The sequence below is a fragment of the Mustelus asterias genome, unplaced genomic scaffold (genome assembly GCF_964213995.1).
Source record: "Mustelus asterias unplaced genomic scaffold, sMusAst1.hap1.1 HAP1_SCAFFOLD_2658, whole genome shotgun sequence".
NCBI lineage: Eukaryota > Metazoa > Chordata > Chondrichthyes > Carcharhiniformes > Triakidae > Mustelus > Mustelus asterias.
Genome location: NW_027592603.1, coordinates 30,059 through 49,849, shown reverse-complemented (window position 1 = coordinate 49,849; position 19,791 = coordinate 30,059). Strand labels below are relative to the sequence as shown.

Genomic DNA, 19,791 nt, shown 5'->3' with positions numbered 1-19,791 from the left:
CCTGAGGCAATCCTTTGTGTTTCAGTCAGGAAGAATCTTCAGCTGACGGGGGGAACCATGGCGTTGTGGCCTTTACCTTTTCTCCCTCAGGATCCTATGTTGCTGTTACTGCCGATAACAAGCAGCTGCTGCTGTTTCGTACCAGACCCTGGGAGTGTCTGAGTGTGCGGTATGTCACCACTCTCACAATCGACAGATGGACCTCCTTTTCTATCTCTTTCTCTCAGACTCCTGCCCCCATGGTTTTTCTGATTTCTCCTGTCCTCCCACTACAGCTCTGCACTGCGGCGTTCCACCTCTTTGACCATCACAGGAACAGAGGACCAGATCCTGTTGGCTGATAAATCTGGGGATGTTTATAGCTTCTCCATCAGCGAGCCACACAGTCCAGGGCAGCTCCGACTTGGACACCTCTCTATGTTGCTTGCTGTGGTAAGGTGTGGGAGTGTGGGGAGGAGTGGATCTGAGGAGCGTGCACTGCGCTGGAAAATTGGGGAATTCCGCTCACACTATCCGCTGATCGAGTTTGTTTGGGGCCTGTACTCGACGTGATGCTTGGCACAGCATCATGATGTCAGGATTTTCAATCCTACACAACGCTGTCAGTATACATTGAGCCGAGCCCAGGCCTACGTGCACCCACAGTCACTCTTACTGCGGCGGGAGTGAACATACCAGTGGGATTTCACTCCATGACCATCCCACCTTGAAATTTGAACTGAAAAGTCAGCCTGGAGAGCGCAGGGTAGACAGATGGCGCCAGCAGTGTGGTGGCGGAGGAGAAAGGGAGGGAAATGAGTGCTGTGTCCAAGACTTGCTGTCAGCACATACAAACATAAAAGTTAGGAACAGGAGGAGGCCACTCGGACCCTACCTCCCCTGCCATTCAACATCATTATGGTTGATCTGATCAAAGCCTCAACTCCACATTCCTGCTCAGTATCAATAACCTTCCAGCACTTTGTTATACCACAATCCACTTAGCCCAAAGATATTGAGAGTAGCTCCAGTGAATGTTGGCCCCTCAGAGGATGAGACTGGGGAGTTAATAGTGGGGGAACACAGAAATGGCAGAGACACTAAATCAGGAACAACAACTAATACGGAAAGTCAAAGAAAGTAAATGGAATCTTGGCATTTATAGCGAAATGAATAGAGTGTAAAAATGAGGAAGTGTTGCTGCAACTGTACAAGGCATCGCTGAGACTATCTGGAACAGTTTTAGTCTTATTTGAGGAAGGATGTAGTGTCATTGGAGGCCGTTCAGAGAAGGTTCACGAGGTTAATTCCAAAGATTAGGGATTGGTTTTATGAAGAGAGATTGTGCAGTTTAGGTCTATATCCTCTAGAGTTTGGAAGAATGTGAATCGTAGAATCCCTACAGTGCAGAATGAGACCATTCAGCCCATCGAGCCTGCACCGACAACAAGCCTGCCCTATCCCCATAATCCCAAGTATTTACCCCGCTAATCACCCTGACACTAAGGGGAAATTTAGCATGACCAATCCACCTAACCTGCACATCTTTGGACTGTGGAAGGAAACCGGAGCACCCGGAAGAAACCCACGCAGACACGGGGATAACGTGCAGACTCTGCACAGACAGCGACCCGAGGAATTGAACCTGGGTCCGTGGCATTGTGAGGCAGCAGTGCTAACCATTGTGCCACTGTGAGAGGAGATCTCACACAGGTATACAAGATGATAAAAGGTATTGACAAAGTAGGTGTAGAGAGAATACTTCCTCTTGTGGGGCAATCCAAGAACATAGGAATTGCCAGCCTTTTCCTTCATCCTTACAGGAACATACTGCCCCTCGACTCACAATATCACATTTTTAAAAGCCTCTCATTTGCCAGTCCCTTCAAACAGACTATCCAATCGACCTCTGCTCGATCCTGCCTAATGCCCCCAAATCTGGCCCTGCTCCAGTTTAGGACGTAACTGTGGAGCCACCCTATCTCTTCCTACAACTGTTTTAAAATTAATAGTTTTAATATATATGTTATGCTCTTTTCTGAAGAGTATGTTGTGTGGCACTGTATCGAATGCTTTCTGAAAGTCCACATCAACAGCATTACTGTCATCCACCTTTGTTACCCTATCAAAAAACTCCAGCAAGTTAGTGAAACACCATCTCCCCATTAGAAATAATCAACTCACTTTTCCATGTGGCAGAACAGTGGCTCTTTTAGAGAATCATGCAGGCTCGATGGGCCAAATGGCCTCCTTCTGCACTGTAGGAATTCTATGGTATTAATTCTATCCTGATTAGTTGTGCCTAGAATCTTGCCCACCACTGATGTTAAACTGACTGGCCAGTAATTGCTGGGGCTATCCTTACAACCTGTTTTAAACAAGGGTATAACATTTGCAATTCTCCAGTCCTCTGGCACCTCCCTGAGTCTGGAGAAGCTGCAGTTTCCATTCTCACTTCCTTCAATATCCCTGGATGCATCTCATCTGATCCTGGTGCCTTGTATACCACAGTACCACTCCGGATGTGGTCTCACCAATGCACTGTACAATTTAAACATTATCTCCCAATTTAATGTTCATTTGCCTTTGCAATAAACAACATTGTTCTATTAACTTTTCGCATTACTTGCTGTACCTGCATACTAATCTTTTATAATTAATTAGGACACCCAGGTCCCTCTGTATTTATTTATTTGTGGGACATGGGCGTCGCTGGCTGGCCAGCATTTATTACCCATCACTAGTTTGTCCTTGTTCAGACAGTCACCCACATCGCTGTGGCTCTGGAGTCACATGTAGACCAGACCAGGGAAGGACGGCAGATTTCCTTCCCTACAGAAATTAGTGACCCAGACGGGTTTTTCCGACAATCGACAATGGTTTCATGGTCATTAGTAGATTCTTAATTCCAGATTTTTTTATTGAATTCAAATTCCACCATCTGCCGTGGTGGGATTCGAACCCGGGTCCCCAGAGCATTAGCTGAGTTTCTGGGATAATATTCTAGCGATAATACCACTGGGCCATCGCCTCCCCGATAGAGGTCTGCAATTTCTCACCATTTAGATAATGAGCTTTTTTACTTTCCATGTTCACATTATTCCCGGATCCACTCACTCAGTCTCTCCATGTCTATTTGTAGTCTCCTCACGTCCTCACAATTCCCTTTGCTATCTTTGTCATCAGTAAAAGCAGCAACTGTTGATTCAGTTCCTTCATCAGTCATTTATATCAATTGTAAAAAGTTGAGGTCCCAGCACTGATCCCGTTTGTGCCAATTCTGTTTCCTAACTGTTCTATTTCCCTCAACAGGCAGTCAGTCCAGACAGTCGCTATGTTATTACGGCCGACCGTGATGAGAAGATTCGAGTCAGTCTGCTGGAGCAGCCGTACATCATCCAGGCTTTCTGTCTGGGACATCACGAGTATGTTCACAGTCTCTCTATAACTCTCCCAATTAGCATGGAGGGTCTGAAGCTGCTGGGCTGGGATCTGTGAGTGAGTCCCCCGGATGTTCCCGGGGTCTCTGAGCGAGTCTCCCGGATGTTCCCAGCGTCTCTGAGCGAGTCTCCCGGATGTTCCCGGGATCTCTGAGCGAGTCTCCCGGATGTTCCCAGGGTCTCTGAGCGAGTCTCCCGGGATCTCTGAGCAAGTCTCCCGGATGTTCCCGGGATCTCTGAGCGAGTCTCCCGGATGTTCCCGGGATCTGTGTGAGTCCCCCGGATGTTCCCGGGGTCTCTGAGCGAGTCCCCCGGATGTTCCCGGGATCTGTGTGAGTCTCCCAGATGTTCCCGGGGTCTCTGAGCGAGTCCCCCGGATGTTCCCAGGATCTGTGTGAGTCTCCCAGATGTTCCCGGGAACTCTGAGCGAGTCTCCCGGATGTTCCCGGGGTCTCTGAGCGAGTCTCCCGGATGTTCCCGGGGTCTCTGAGCGAGTCTCCCGGATGTTCCCGGGATCTCTGAGCGAGTCCCCCGGATGTTCCCGGGATCTCTGAGCGAGTCCCCCGGATGTTCCCGGGGTCTCTGAGCGAGTCCCCCGGATGTTCCCGGGGTCTCTGAGCGAGTCTCCCGGATGTTCCCGGGATCTCTGAGTGAGTCTCCTGGATGTTCCCGGGATCTCTGAGCGAGTCTCCCGGGGTCTCTGAGCGAGTCCCCCGGATGTTCCCGGGATCTCTGAGCGAGTCCCCCGGATGTTCCCGGGATCTCTGAGTGAGTCTCCCGGATGTTCCCGGGGTCTCTGAGCGAGTCCCCCGGATGTTCCCGGGATCTCTGAGTGAGTCTCCCGGATGTTCCCGGGGTCTCTGAGCGAGTCTCCCGGATGTTCCCGGGGTCTCTGAGCGAGTCTCTCGGATGTTCCCGGGGTCTCTGAGCGAGTCCCCCGGATGTTCCCGGGGTCTCTGAGCGAGTCCCCCGGATGTTCCCGGGATCTCTGAGCGAGTCCCCCGGATGTTCCCGGGATCTCTGAGCGAGTCCCCGGATGTTCCCGGGATCTCTGAGTGAGTCTCCCGGATGTTCCCGGGGTCTCTGAGCGAGTCCCCCGGATGTTCCCGGGGTCTCTGAGCGAGTCCCCCGGATGTTCCCGGGGTCTCTGAGCGAGTCCCCCGGATGTTCCCGGGATCTCTGAGTGAGTCCCCCGGATGTTCCCAGGATCTCTGAGCGAGTCCCCGGATGTTCCCGGGATCTCTGAGTGAGTCTCCCGGATGTTCCCGGGGTCTCTGAGCGAGTCTCCCGGATGTTCCCGGGGTCTCTGAGCGAGTCTCCCGGATGTTCCCGGGATCTCTGAGCGAGTCCCCCGGATGTTCCCGGGGTCTCTGAGCGAGTCCCCCGGATGTTCCCAGCGTCTCTGAGCGAGTCTCCCGGATGTTCCCGGGATCTCTGAGCGAGTCCCCCGGATGTTCCCGGGGTCTCTGAGCGAGTCTCCCGGATGTTCCCGGGGTCTCTGAGCGAGTCCCCCGGATGTTCCCGGGATCTCTGAGCGAGTCCCCTGGATGTTCCCGGGGTCTCTGAGCGAGTCCCCCGGATGTTCCCGGGGTCTCTGAGTGAGTCCCCCGGATGTTCCCGGGGTCTCTGAGCGAGTCCCCCGGATGTTCCCGGGGTCTCTGAGTGAGTCTCCCGGATGTTCCCGGGATCTCTGAGTACTTATTTCTACTCCCAAACTACTCCATTGCTGAATCCTTTAATTTTCATGTTGCCAACAAATTTCCCTTATCCCAAACCCATCCGCTCTATCCGTCCGGATGCTCTGACCCGCATCCTGTTTCTACAATAGGGGCTGCCAGAGGAGGAGGTGGAAAGAGGCACATTAGCAACATTTAAGAGGCATCTAGATGGGTGCAGGAATAGGGAGGGAATAGAGGGATACGGACTGAGTAAGGGCAGAAGGTTTTATTTTAGTTTAGTTAGAGCATCATGGTCAGCACAGGGCTGAAGGGCCTGTTCCTGTGCTGTATTTTTCTTTGTTCATAGAATCATAGAATTCCTACAATACAGAAGGAGGCCATTTGGCCCATTGAGTCTGTGCCAACCACAGTCCCACCCAGGCCCTATCCCCACACATTTACCCTGCTAATCCCCCTGACACTAGGGGCAATTTAGCTTAGCCAATCAACCTAACCTGGATGTCTTTATTATGAGGGGGTGGAGGTCAACGTGGGGTCGGTGTGCGGGGCGGTCAGGGGTCAGGCTGGGGGTCAGCACAGACCAGCTCGACATGCTGTGCTGTATAGCTGAACAGAATGGCTGTAGCTGAGAGTTTGTGCAATTGTTGGGGAAAGGTTGTATTTCCTTGGATGGTGTGAGGGATGTGGAATGGTGACGCGATCTGTGTGTGCTCTCTGTGAGAACATTCTTGCAGCTTGGGGCTGTTTAAGGGAATATCGCAATGGACAGTTGATAATTGGTTTTGTGCTAATAATTGAATTACATGTAATCGACCCCAGATCTGGCAAGCTTGCTTTTATCAGTCGTGGCACTGAGTATAGGAGCAAGGAGGTAATGTTGGAGCTGTACAGAGTGTTGGTTAGGCTGGAGTACTGTGTGCAGTTCTGGTTACCTCACTATAGGAAGAATGTGATTCACTGGAGGAGATACGGAGGAGATTCACCAGGATGTTCCCTGGGATGGAGCATTTGAGCTATAAGGAGACTGAATAGGGTTGGATTGTTTTCTTTAGAGCAGAGAAGGCTGAGGGGGCATGATTGAGGTGTACAGGATTATGAGGGATATGGACAGGGTGAGTAGGAAGCAGCTGTTCCTCTTGGTTGAGGGGGTCAATCACGAGGGGCAGAGTTTTGGAGTCAGGGATAGGAAACTCAGAGGGGATTTGAGAAGAAAATTCACTGAGGGTTGTGAGAATCTGGAAGGCACTGCCTGGGACGGTAGTGGAGGCAGGAAAGCTTACAACCTTTAAAAATATCTGGACGAACACTTAAAACATCAAAACATTCAAGAATATAGAACAAGTGCTGGAAAATAGGGTTAGTGCACCTTTAGTGGTAGTTATTATAGTTACAGACTCGATGGGCCGAAAGGCCTTTTCTGTATTGTATGACTCTATGGATGTATACTGGATTGGGGATTGTACAAACTCAGTATCCCAGGCCCAATGAATTAAGAATAAAATTTTGAATAAGAGTGTTTATTGAAATAGCTCCCCGGGTGGCCGGTTTTAAACACTGGCAGATTCCTGGCCAGATACAGAGTCTTAATGAAGCAAAATGTTTCTCTCTCCACAGGTTTGTTAGTGAACTTTCCATTCCTCTGAATCATCCACATCTGCTTGTGTCTGGCTCTGGGGTAGGTAATGATTCCTCTTTCTGGAACATGTAACAGCATCTCTCTGCACAGTGCTGGGAGTATCAGCCAGGCTATGTGCTCAAATCTCTGGTGTGGGGTATGAACCCCGAACCTTCTGACTGAGACCAGTGGCCTTAACTCCCTGAGGCAGGGATAGCACCTCATGTTACTGTAAAAGATTGATTCCATCATTTAAAGGGACTGGAGTTTCCTGCACAGAGAGCTGAGTCCTTCGCCTTGAACAGCAGTGTCCCGGGATGTGTGCTGAAATCAATTTGGTTCCTATTCCTTTAAATGCTTAAGAATTGGACACAATGGAAATGACATCAAACGTAACTGATTTCCGGTTTGGGGGAATGGGTCTGAAAGGTGCATCTGGAGTGAAGGCGAGTGAAAGCAGGGGTATGAATTAAACACGTGTCGGAATAAAGCAAAGTGCAGGCTGAGCGCAGGTAAATGGGTTGTAGAAGGGGGTGAGAGTCTGGGTTTTAAACACAGACACAGGGAGCAGTGAGAGTAGAACATAGAACATTACAGCGCAGAACAGGCCCTTCGGCCCACGATGTTGCACCGACCAGTTAAAAAAAAAAACTGTGACCCTCCAACCTAAACCAATTTCTTTTCGTCCATGAACCTATCTACGGATCTCTTAAACGCCCCCAAACTAGGCGCATTTACTACTGATGCTGGCAGGGCATTCCAATCCCTCACCACCCTCTGGGTAAAGAACCTACCCCTGACATCGGTTCTATAACTACCCCCCCTCAATTTAAAGCCATGCCCCCTCGTGCTGGATTTCTCCATCAGAGGAAAAAGGCTATCACTATCCACCCTATCTAAACCTCTAATCATCTTATATGTTTCAATAAGATCCCCTCTTAGCCGCCGCCTTTCCAGCGAAAACAATCCCAAATCCCTCAGCCTCTCCTCATAGGATCTCCCCTCCATACCAGGCAACATCCTGGTAAACCTCCTCTGCACCCTCTCCAAAGCCTCCACATCCTTCCTGTAATGTGGGGACCAGAACTGCACACAGTACTCCAAGTGCGGCCGCACCAGAGTTGTGTACAGTTGCAACATAACGCTACGACTCCTAAATTCAATCCCCCTACCAATAAACGCCAAGACACCATATGCCTTCTTAACAACCTTATCTACTTGATTCCCAACTTTCAGGGATCTATGCACACATACACCTAGATCCCTCTGCTCCTCCACACTATTCAAAGTCCTCCCGTTAGCCCTATACTCAACACATCTGTTATTCCTACCAAAGTGAATTACCTCACACTTCTCCGCATTAAACTCCATCCGCCACCTCTCGGCCCAACTTTGCAACCTGTACATTCTGAAAAGTTGAGTGAGGGTCTGGGGAGCAGCGAATACCGAACAATTCATGCTGGTTAGTTAATCAGTAAGTAGGGAAACATAAAAGGGGCGGCACGGTGGCACAATGGTTAGCACTGCTGCCTCACAGTGCCAGGGACCCAGGTTCAACTCCAGCCTCGGGTCACCGTCTGTCTGTGTGGAGTCTGCACATTCTCCCCGTGTCTGCGTGGGTTTCCTCCCACAGCCCAAAGATGTGTGGGTTAGGTTGATTGGCCATGCCAAATTGCTCGTTAGTGTCAGGAGGATTAGCTGGGTAAATACATGGGGTTACGGGGATAGGGCCTGGGTGGGATTGTGGTCAGTGCAGGCTCGATGGGCCGAATGGCCTCTGTCTGCACGAGGGATTCGATGGTTCTATAACATTGAGAATTATTACTGGTTAATGGAGCAGGGACACAGACCAACACAGATAGAAGACTTTGTCTGTTTAGCTAATCGGTAACTAGGGGCCCAGAATGAGGTTTATCACTGGTCAGTAAATCGGTAACTAGGTACACAGATTGAGGTTTATCATTGTTAGTGAATTGGTAACTAGGTACACAGATTGAGGTTTATTGGTGGGAATTTGGTTCAGTGTTTCCACAGGAGTTTTGGGGGTGATTGGAACAGGGTCTGTACACTGAGGCTATCAGAAACGGAGGCACTGACATCCTTTAGAGGAAGGGTTTAGGAGAGCTAGGAGGGGGCATGAGAAGTCCCTGGCGGGTCGGATCAAGGAAAACCCCAAGGCTTTTTACTCTTATGTGAGGAATAAAAGAATGACCAGAGTGAGGTTAGGGCCGGTCAAGGACAGTAGTGGGAACTTGTGCATGGAGTCAGAAGAGATAGGAGAGGTGATGAATGAATACTTTTCTTCAGTGTTCACCAAGGAGAGGGGCCATGTTTTTGAGGATGAGTGATACAGACTGATAGGCTGGAGGAGGCAGATGTTCTGAGGGAAGATGTATTAGCAATTTTGAAAAACCCGAAGGTCGATAAGTCCCCTGGGCCAGATGAGATATATCCTAGGATTCTTTGGGAGGCAAGGGATGAGATTGCAGAGCCTTTGCCTTTGATCTTTGGGTCCTCACTGTCCACGGGGATAGTGTCAGAGGACTGGAGAGTGGCGAATGTTGTTCCTCTGTTCAAGAAAGGAAATAGGAATGACCCTGGTAATTATAGGCCTGTTAGTCTTACTTCGGTGGTCAGTAAGTTAATGGGAAAGGTCCTGAGGGATAGGATTTATGACCATTTAGAAAGATGTAGCTTACTCCGGGATAGTCAACACGGATTTGTGAAGGGTAAGTCTTGCCTCACAAATTTGATTGAATTTTTTGAGGAGGTAACTAAGTGTGTAGATGAAGGTAGAGCAGTTGATGTCGTATACATGGATTTTAGTAAGGTGTTTGATAATGTTCCCCATGGTCGGCTCATGAAGAAAGTAAGGAGGTGTGGGATAGAGGGAAAGTTGGCCAATTGGATAAGTAACTGGCTATCTCATAGAAGACAGAGGGTGGTGGTGGATGGAAAATTTTCAGACTGGAGACCAGTTACCAGCAATGTACCACAAGGATCAGTGCTGGGTCTGCTGCTATTTGTGATTTTTATAAATGACTTGGAGGAGGGGGCTGAAGGGTGGATCAGTAAATTTGCTGATGACACCAAGATTGGTGGAGTAGTGGATGAGGTGGAGGGCTGTGTGGACTGCAAAGAGACATTGATAGGAACAAAAGAACAGTACAGCACAGGAAAACAGGCCCTTCGGCCCTCCAAGCCTGTGCCGCTCATTGGTCCAACTAGACCATTCGTTTGTATCCCTCCATTCCCAGAATGCTCATGTGTCTATCCAGGTAAGTCTTAAACGATGCCAGCGTGTCTGCCTCCACCACCCTACTTGGCAGCGCATTCCAGGCCCCCACCACCCTCTGTGTAAAAAACGTCCCTCTGATATCTGAGTTATACCTCGCCCCTCTCACCTTGAGCCCGTGACCCCACGTGATCGTCACCTCCGACCTGGGAAAAAGCTTCCCACTGTTCACCCTATCTATACCCTTCATAATATTGTGCACCTCTATTAGGTCTCCCCTCATTCTCCGTCTTTCCAGGGAGAACAAGCCCAGTTTACCCAATCTCTCCTCATAGCTAAGACCCTCCATACCAGGCAACATCCTGGTAAACCTTCTCTGCACTCTCTCTAAAGCCTCCACGTCCTTCTGGTAGTGCGGCGACCAGAACTGGACGCAGTATTCCAAATGTGGCCTAACCAGCGTTCTATACAGCTGCAACATCAGACTCCAGCTTTTATACTCTATACCCCGTCCTATAAAGGCAAGCATACCATATGCCGCCTTCACCACCTTCTCCACCTCTGTTGCCACCTTCAAGGATTTGTGGACTTGCACACCTAGGTCCCTCTGTGTTTCTATACTCCTGATGACTCTGCCATTTATTGTATAACTCCCCCCTACATTAGTTCTTCCAAAATGCATCACTTCGCATTTATCTGGATTAAATTCCATCTGCCATTTATCCACCCAATTTTCCAGCCTATCTATATCCTGCTGTATTGCCCGACAATGCTCTTTGCTATCCGCAAGTCCAGCCAACTTTGTGTCATCCGCAAACTTGCTGATAACACCAATTACACGTTCTTCCAAATCATTTATATATATCACAAATAGCAGAGGTCCCAGTACAGAGCCCTGCGGAACACCACTGGTCACAGACCTCCAGCCGGAAAAAGACCCTTCGACCACTCCCCTTTGTCTCCTGTGGCCAAGCCAGTTTTCTACCCATCTAGCCACCTCTCCTTGTATCCCATGAGCCTTAACCTTCTTAACCAACCTGCCATGAGGGACTTTGTCAAATGCCTTACTGAAATCCATATAGATGACATCCACGGCCCTTCCTTCATCAACCATTTTTGTCACTTCCTCAAAAAACTCCACCAAATTTGTGAGGCACAACCTCCCTCTTACAAAACCATGTTGTCTGTCACTAATGAGATTGTTCCGTTCTAAATGCACATACATCCTGTCTCTAAGAATCCTCTCCAACAACTTCCCTACCACGGACGTCAAGCTCACTGGCCTATAATTACCCGGGTTATCCCTGCTACCCTTCTTAAATAACGGTACCACATTCGCTATCCTCCAATCCTCAGGGACCTCACCTGTGTCCAATGAAGAGACAAAGATTTCCGTCAGAGGCCCAGCAATTACATCTCTTGTCTCCCTGAGCAGTCTAGGGTAGATACCATCAGGCCCTGGGGATTTGTCAGTTTTAATGTTACCTAAAAAATCTAACACTTCCTCCCTTGTAATGGATGCAGAGCTGAGCCGAAAAATGGCAGATGGAGTTTAACCCTGATAAGTGCGAGGTGATTCATTTTGGTAGGACAAATTTGAATGCGGATTACAGGGTCAACGGCAGGGTTCTGAGGAATGTGGAGGAACAGAGAGATCTTGGGGTTCATATCCACAGATCTCTGAAGGTTGCCACTCAAGTGGATAGAGCCATGAAGAAGGCATATAGTGTGTTAGCGTTTATTAACAGGGGGTTTGAGTTTAAGAGCCGTGGGGTTATGCTGCAACTGTGCAGGACCTTGGTGAGACCACATTTGGAATATTGTGTGCAGTTCTGGTCACCTCACTTTAAGAAGGATGTGGAAGCGCTGGAAAGAGTGCAGAGGAGATTTACCAGGATGCTGCCTGGTTTGGAGGGTAGGTCTTATGAGGAAAGGTTGAGGGAGCAGGGCTTTTCTCTTTAAAGCAGAGGAGGTTGAGGGGAGACTTAATAGAGGTTTATAAGATGATGGACACGGGTGAGGTCCCTGAGGATTGGAGGATAGTGAATGTGGTCCCATTGTTTAAGAAGGGTAGCAGGGATAACCCAGGAAATTATAGGCCGGTGAGCTTGACGTCCGTGGTAGGGAAGTTGTTGGAGAGGATTCTTAGAGACAGGATGTATGTGCATTTAGAACGAAACAATCTCATTAGTGACAGACAGCATGGTTTTGTAAGAGGGAGGTCGTGCCTTACAAATTTGGTGGAGTTTTTTGAGGAAGTGACAAAAACGGTTGATGAAGGAAGGGCCGTGGATGTCGTCTATATGGATTTCAGTAAGGCATTTGACAAAGTCCCACATGGCAGGTTGGTTAAGAAGGTTAAGGCTCATGGGATACAAGGAGAAGTGGCTAGATGGGTGGAGAACTGGCTTGGCCATAGGAGACAGAGGGTAGTGGTCGAAGGGTCTTTTTCCGGCTGGAGGTCTGTGACCAGTGGTGTTCCGCAGGGCTCTGTACTGGGACCTCTGCTATTTGTGATATACATAAATGATTTGGAAGAAGGTGTAACTGGTGAAATCAGCAAGTTTGCGGATGACACGAAGATGGCTGGACTTGCGGATAGCGAAGAGCATTGTCGGGCAATACAGCAGGATATAGATAGGCTGGAAAATTGGGCGGAGAGGTGGCAGATGGAGTTTAATCTGGATAAATGCGAAGTGATGCATTTTGGAAGAAATAATGTAGGGAGGAGTTATACAATAAATGGCAGAGTCATCAGGAGTATAGAAACACAGAGGGGCCTAGGTGTGCAAGTCCACAAATCCTTGAAGGTGGCAACAGAGGTGGAGAAGGTGGTGAAGAAGGCATATGGTATGCTTGCCTTTATAGGACGGGGTATAGAGTATAAAAGCTGGAGTCTGATGATGCAGCTGTATAGAACGCTGGTTAGGCCACATTTGGAGTACTGCGTCCAGTTCTGGTCGCCGCACTACCAGAAGGACGTGGAGGCGTTAGAGTGCAGAGAAGGTTTACCAGGATGTTGCCTGGTATGGAGGGTCTTAGCTATGAGGAGAGATTGGGTAAACTGGGGTTGTTCTCCCTGGGAAGACGGAGAATGAGTGGAGATCTAATAGAGGTGTACAAGATTATGAAGGGTATAGATAGGGTGAACGGTGGGAAGCTTTTTCCCAGATCAGAAGTGACATTCACGGGCTCAAGGTGAGAGGGGCGAAGTATAACTCGGATATTAGAGGGATGTTTTTTACACAGAGGGTGGTGGGGGCCTGGAATGCGCTGCCAAGTAGGGTGGTGGAGGCAGGCACGCTGAGATCGTTTAAGACTTACCTGGATAGTCACATGAGCAGCCTGGGAATGGAGGGATACAAACGATTGGTCTAGTTGGACCAAGGAGCGGCACAGGCTTGGAGGGCCGAAGGGCCTGTTTCCTGTGCTGTACTGTTCTTTGTTATGAGGGGGATAGATAGAGTGGACGTTCAGAGACTATTTCCTCGGGTGGATGTAGCTGTTACTAGGAGGCATAACTATAAGGTTCATGGTGGAAGATATAGGAGGGATGTCCGAGGTAGGTTCTTTACTCAGAGAGTGGTTGGGGTGTGGAATGGACTGCCTGCAGTCATAGTGGAGTCAGACACTTTAGGAACATTTAAGCGGTTATTGGATAGGCACATGGAGCACACCAGGATGATAGGGAGTGGGATAGCTTGATCTTGGTTTCGGAAAAGGTTCAGCACAACATCGTGGGCCGAAGGGCCTGTTCTGTGCTGTACTGTTCTATGTTCTAAGTGGTATGTGAGAGAGCGCTGGAGCCGGCGTGGGCCCGGCCCTGGGCGTGTTTTCTGTTGATGTTAGTTCGGATGTTGTGTCAGTCTGTCTAATTTCCGACCCGCAGGATGGGACAGTCAGGTTGTGGGAATATGAAAATGGAAAGCAGCTTCACTGCCTCGAACTGAGTGATCTACAGCCGTGCGAGAGTCCCAAGGTAAGGATTGTCTCCTGCCTGAACCTTCTTCCACCCTCCCTGTCTGTGCTCTTAACCCCACCCCACAGACCATCTGTCTGGCTCAGGTGACTCGGTCTTATGCCAAATGTACCCGTCGCCCCCCTCTCGCCGTGGACCACTCACCCCTCCACCCCCTTTGACTGGGAACAGTCTGAGATTAAGCCAGTCTGTTCAGCCTCAGTGTCACTTGGACCCAGCTATCAGCTTCTAACTTCATATTTGTGGCACTGGTTAACCCCCGCCCCAAGTCCCCCTCAGTAACGTCACAATTTCACCCCCTATCTCCGCCCACCTGCTGCTGAAACCCTCGCTGCATCAAGCCTTGGGTTTTCCAACATTCCACCCTCCACAAACTGGAGATCATCCCAACCTCTGCAGCCTGTCTACTGACCCACACTGCCCCCCACCCCCCCGTGCTCACTGACCCACACTGCCCCCCCGTGCCCACTGCCCCCCCACCCCCTGTGCCCACTGCCCCCCCACCCCCGTGCTCACTGACCCACACCCCCCACCCCCGTGCTCACTGACCCACCCCCCCACCCCCGTGCTCACTGACCCACCCCCCACCCCCGTGCTCACTGACCCACACTGCCCCCCCGTGCCCACTGCCCCCCCACCCCCTGTGCCCACTGACCCACACTGCCCCCCGTTTCCCACTGCCCCCCCTCGTGCCCACTGACCCACACTGTCCCACACCCCCCGTGCCCACTGCCCCCCCGTGCTCACTGACCCACACTGCCCCCTACCCCCCACACTGCCCCCCGTGCCCACTGCCCCCCACCCCCCGTGCCCACTGCCCCCAGTCCCTGTGCCCACTGCCCCCCCGTGCCCACTGACCCACACTGCCCCCCCATGCCCACTGCCCCCCCACCCCCTGTGCCCACTGACCCACACTGCCCCCTGCTCCCCCCGTGCCCACTGACCCACACTGCCCCCCACCGCCCGTGCCCACTGACCCACACTGCCCCCCACCCCCGTGCCCACTGACCCACACTGCCCTTCACCCCCCGTGCCCACTGCCCCACACTGCCCCCCCGTGCCCACTGACCCACACTGCCCCCCACCCCCCGTGCCCACTGACCCACACTGCCCCCCTGTGCCCACTGACCCACACTGCCCCCCACCCCCCGTGCCCACTGACCCACACTGCCCCCCCGTGCCCACTGACCCACACTCCACCCCCCTGCCCCCCACCCCTTGCCAGAGGGCACTGATTAAAGGTGATTTGCAAAAGAAGCAAATGTGATGTGAGCAAAACCATAAGACCATAAGACCATAAGACATAGGAGCGGAAGTAAGGCCATTCGGCCCATCGAGTCCACTCCACCATTCAATCATGGTTGATTTCAACTCCATTTACCCGCTCTCTCCCCATAGCCCTTAATTCCTCGAGAAATCAAGAATTTATCAATTTCTGTCTTGAAGACGCTCAACGTCTCGGCCTCCACAGCCCTCTGTGGCAATGAATTCCACAGACCCACACAGAGAGTGGTTGGGGTCTGGAATGTTCGGCCTGGAAGTGTGGTGGAGGCAGGTTCCATCCAGGCATTCGAGAGGACGTTAGATGATTATTTGAATGGAAACAATGCGCAGGGGACGGGGAAAAGACAGGAGAATGACACTAAGTTATGATGCTGATTTGAAGAGCCAGTGCAGACATGATGGGCTGAATGGCCTCTTCCTGCACCGTTACAATCCTCTTTTAGGACACTCCTTAAAAATGACCTCTTTAACAAGGCTTCTTTTCACCTGACCAAATGGATGTGTGCTTTATTGTATTTACTAATGCTGCTGTGAATCTGCCTGGGTCGTGTCACTGTGTGGCAGGCGCTGTGTAAATATCAGCTGTTGTTGTGATTGGGGGAAATGGCCATTGCTATTCATTGTAATTCGAGCACAAACCTCTTCTCTGTATTGCAGACTCGATGTGCTGTTGTACGGCTAGTCCATTGCAGAGGGGCAGATTTCTTTGCCGTTTTGTGTGACAAGTAAGTGTCGCTGCAGAATGACCCCCCCCTGAATCCTGGCAGTAGCCTATCCATACCTGCCACTAGGTTCTCCTTTTTCAATGGTGTCCGGGCTGGGGCAGCTCCAGTTAACCATTGTACTGCCGTTTGTTAGATTGGAGCAGTTTCTACAGAGCTGCAATCTGCCAATCCAACAGGCACAGAATTTACCATCTACTCAGGACAAGACAGCTCATCTGAGGAGTGGAAATCTCCCAATATATCAGTGTCTTCGGAGTCAGATTTACTCTGTATCTAACCCCGTGCTGTACCTGCCCTGGGAGTGTTTGATGGGGACAGTGTAGAGGGAGCTTTACTCTGTATCTAACCCTGTGCTGTACCTGTCCTGGGAGTGTTTGATGGGGACAGTGTAGAGGGAGCTTTACTCTGTATCTAACCCCGTGCTGTACCTGTCCTGGGAGTGTTTGATGGGGACAGTGTAGAGGGAGCTTTACTCTGTATCTAACCCTGTGCTGTACCTGTCCTGGGAGTGTTTGATGGGGACAGTGTAGAGGGAGCTTTACTCTGTATCTAACCCCGTGCTGTACCTGTCCTGGGAGTGTTTGATGGGGACAGTGTAGAGGGAGCTTTACTCTGTATCTAACCCCGTGCTGTACCTGTCCTGGGAGTGTTTGATGGGGACAGTGTAGAGGGAGCTTTACTCTGTATCTAACCCCGTGCTGTACCTGTCCTGGGAGTGTTTGATGGGGACAGTGTAGAGGGAGCGTTACTCTGTGCTCTATGATGTTGGGACAATGGGGGGGGCGGGGAAGTTTTTCTGTGTTGTTGCACTGAGAGATTGTGTCAGACTGAAACCCCGATCCTTCAGTTTCTCCGCAGTTTATATCGTTGAGCTGGATGTGGAATCTGGCAGGTTGATTTATCGGCACACATTGACAGTGAAACAGCGAGTGTGGGACATGGCGTTTGATGACTCTGGGGGCCTCTGGGTTCTGACTGGCGACATGGCTGTTTTGTACCAGCTACAGGAAGGGGCCTGGCAGGTGAGTAGGGAGGGGTTTGGGGGTTGCTGCTCTTAATCATCAACAATGGGGGCTGGATCAGAGGTCAGTGATCGCTTGAAGCTTAGACAATTCTTACAGGACGTGACCGGGGGTAGGAAGTTTCCCTGGGCTGGGCTCTGGAACCGGGGGGCGGGTAGCGAGCGAGGCTGGGAGGGGACTGTGGGATTGGAGGCTGGGAGAGTGTGGGGGGGGGGGGGACTGTGTTTGAGTATGTTGGTGGGAGGGACAGTGAGTTTGGGAAGATAAGGATTCTCCCAATCTGACACTAAAAAGCAGCTGCTCCGAGTGTGACCAGGGCGACAGGTTTGGAAATGTTCAAGAGGTAACATTTGGGAAGAGGAGTTTTGGACTGAAGCAACGCGACCCCAGTGAGCTCAGAGTGCGGCACTGACCCGGAGACGGAGGAATTCGGGAAACCCCTCGGAGATTTCAGAGCTTACCTGTTGCTCAGGCAGCCAATCCCACAGCAACGTTTTGAAATCTTTGTGAATATGAACTTTCGTTGTCTCTCCAATAGGAAATTCCGGATCATCCGGAACGCACCAGAATCAAAGACATCATCCGTGCCAATTGGCCAGTATTCCCAGGTAAGTAAATTTATCCCAGTGAGAGTCAGTGTGTGTGGAACCCGTACCCCAGTGAGAGTCAGTGTGTGTGGGACCCGTACCCCAGTGAGAGTCAGTGTGTGTGGGACCCGTACCCCAGTGAGAGTCAGTGTGTGTGGGACCCGTACCCCAGTGAGAGTCAGTGTGTGTGGGACCCGTACCCCAGTGAGAGTCAGTGTGTGTGGGACTGTACCCCAGTGAGAGCCAGTGTGTGTGGGATCTGTACCCCAGTGAGAGTCAGTGTGTGTGGGACCCGTACCCCAGTGAGAGTCAGTGTGTGTGGGACCCGTACCCCAGTGAGAGTCAGTGTGTGTGGAACCCGTACCCCAGTGAGAGTCAGTGTGTGTGGGACCCGTACCCCAGTGAGAGTCAGTGTGTGTGGGACCCGTACCCCAGTGAGAGTCAGTGTGTGTGGGACCCGTACCCCAGTGAGAGTCAGTGTGTGTGGGACCCGTACCCCAGTGAGAGTCAGTGTGTGTGGGACCCGTACCCCAGTGAGAGTCAGTGTGTGTGGGACCCGTACCCCAGTGAGAGTCAGTGTGTGTGGGACCCGTACCCCAGTGAGAGTCAGTGTGTGTGGGACCCGTACCCCAGTGAGTCAGTGGTTTTAATCTTAGTATCATTGGGGAAGGTACCTTCAGCTGCCTGGGCCCCGTAAGGAGTTATTTATTGATCTATAAGCTGTCCCAAGCCCCTCGATTAGTTTACAGTCGGTATTTGTTGTTCCAGATATTAAGCACATAATCTTCCTGTTCAATTCCGATTTCTATCTGTTGTTTATTTCTCTGACAGGTTCAACCACTGGAATTAGCTACAATAATCTGTACAAAATGAGTGTCGATAACATGACTGAATATCAACTGAAGAAACAGCAGAGAATTGATCAGAGGCAGACAAAAAGGAAACTGGAGGCTCTGGAGCTGGGTGGAGACAGCAAAAGATTGCAGATGGAGGAAGCTGCGCTGTGATGCTATGCACCCCTGACTCTGCGCAGTGACTGCACTGTTCTTTCAGGCTCCTTTCTGGGATGTTGGGTGAAGCAGCATAGCTGCAGGCTGGGGAGCTACACAAGAGTCGGCAGCATGTCTGGACAGCTTGCTGTTCACGGGAGGTGTCCACGGTGGCTGTAGCAGTTTGATGGAGAGTTTGAAGGGGCGGTGGGGGGTGGATCGGAAGAGCTGGCAAAGTGGAAAGATGAACAAAGTGTTCAAAATCAGTGGATAGAATTAACAGGTGTTGATCAGGCTGTTTCCCGATTGTGAGGAGGTCATTCCGCCCTGAACCCTGTTCCATCAGTGAGATTGTCTGCTCTGTATCTACCTGCTCATTGCCTCAATATCCATTAATACACCTGGCCAGCAAAAATTTATTCAACTCTGATTTAGTTATTAATTCAGTTTGTGATTCCTCTCAATCTTGGTAATTCCAGGCTGGATTTTAGCCATTATCGTGTTGTCTGGATTTCAATCAGTCTCTGGGTGGTTGTGGGGACATCAGCCTCTCTCGGTCTGGGAGGGAGGGAGAGGGAAGGTACATGAGTCTCTGTCTGGGGGGGAAGGTGGGGGCATCGGTCACTCTCTGTCTGAGGGGGGGGAGAGAGTTGACAGGAATTTGCTGATTGGAATCTTTTTGGTTACATTGCTTTCAGCCAACCGTACAGCCCTGAATAAAGCGACAGCATTGCGTCTGCTCCAGAACAACAATGAACACTTTGTGATTTGACAATCTGATGTGATGTCTGAGGGTTCTCGGGCAGAAACATTTCCTCTGATGTGAGCAGCAAATGCCACTCGCTTTGGCAGCACATATTCTAAAATTAGAACAATACAGAGAAGATTAGCAGCAAATGCCAAAGTGAGAGTTCCAGCTTCATTTGCAAAGGAACAAACTTCTTCAAGTCAACTTTTCACAATTTGAAGATGTGGAATCTTGGAAATGTTTGGAATAAAACAGGAATGCAAAGTCATTGGAAAACGGCAATTATTTCTCTAATCCGCGGGGGTAAATTTGACATCTGGGCTTTCAGTCACTGCTGGGGATTCAGAGGAAAGACTGCTCTTTATTCTCCAGCCTGAGAGAGAACCCCTCGCCCAGGGAGGGAGGGTCGCTGTGCCTTGCCTGAGGGAGGGGGGGGTGGGGGAGGGTTGCTCGGCCACTTCAGAGGGCAGTTGAGAGTCAACCACATTGCTCTGGCTCTGAAGTCACCT

The 19,791-nt window shown here is 50.7% G+C and overlaps 1 protein-coding gene across 1 annotated transcript; it reads left to right on the top strand.

Moving 5' to 3' along the window:
* Positions 1–29: 29 nt before the first annotated feature.
* Positions 30–19,550, top strand: wdr4 (WD repeat domain 4). Its single transcript, XM_078207735.1, has 9 exons — positions 30–169; positions 276–432; positions 3,292–3,404; positions 6,713–6,773; positions 13,838–13,927; positions 15,869–15,936; positions 16,784–16,958; positions 17,497–17,566; positions 18,377–19,550. The coding sequence occupies exons 2-9, from the start codon at positions 418–420 to the stop codon at positions 18,550–18,552; spliced, it is 768 nt and encodes a 255-aa protein (XP_078063861.1). The 5' UTR covers positions 30–169; positions 276–417; the 3' UTR covers positions 18,553–19,550.
* The last annotated feature ends 241 nt before the right edge of the window (positions 19,551–19,791 follow it).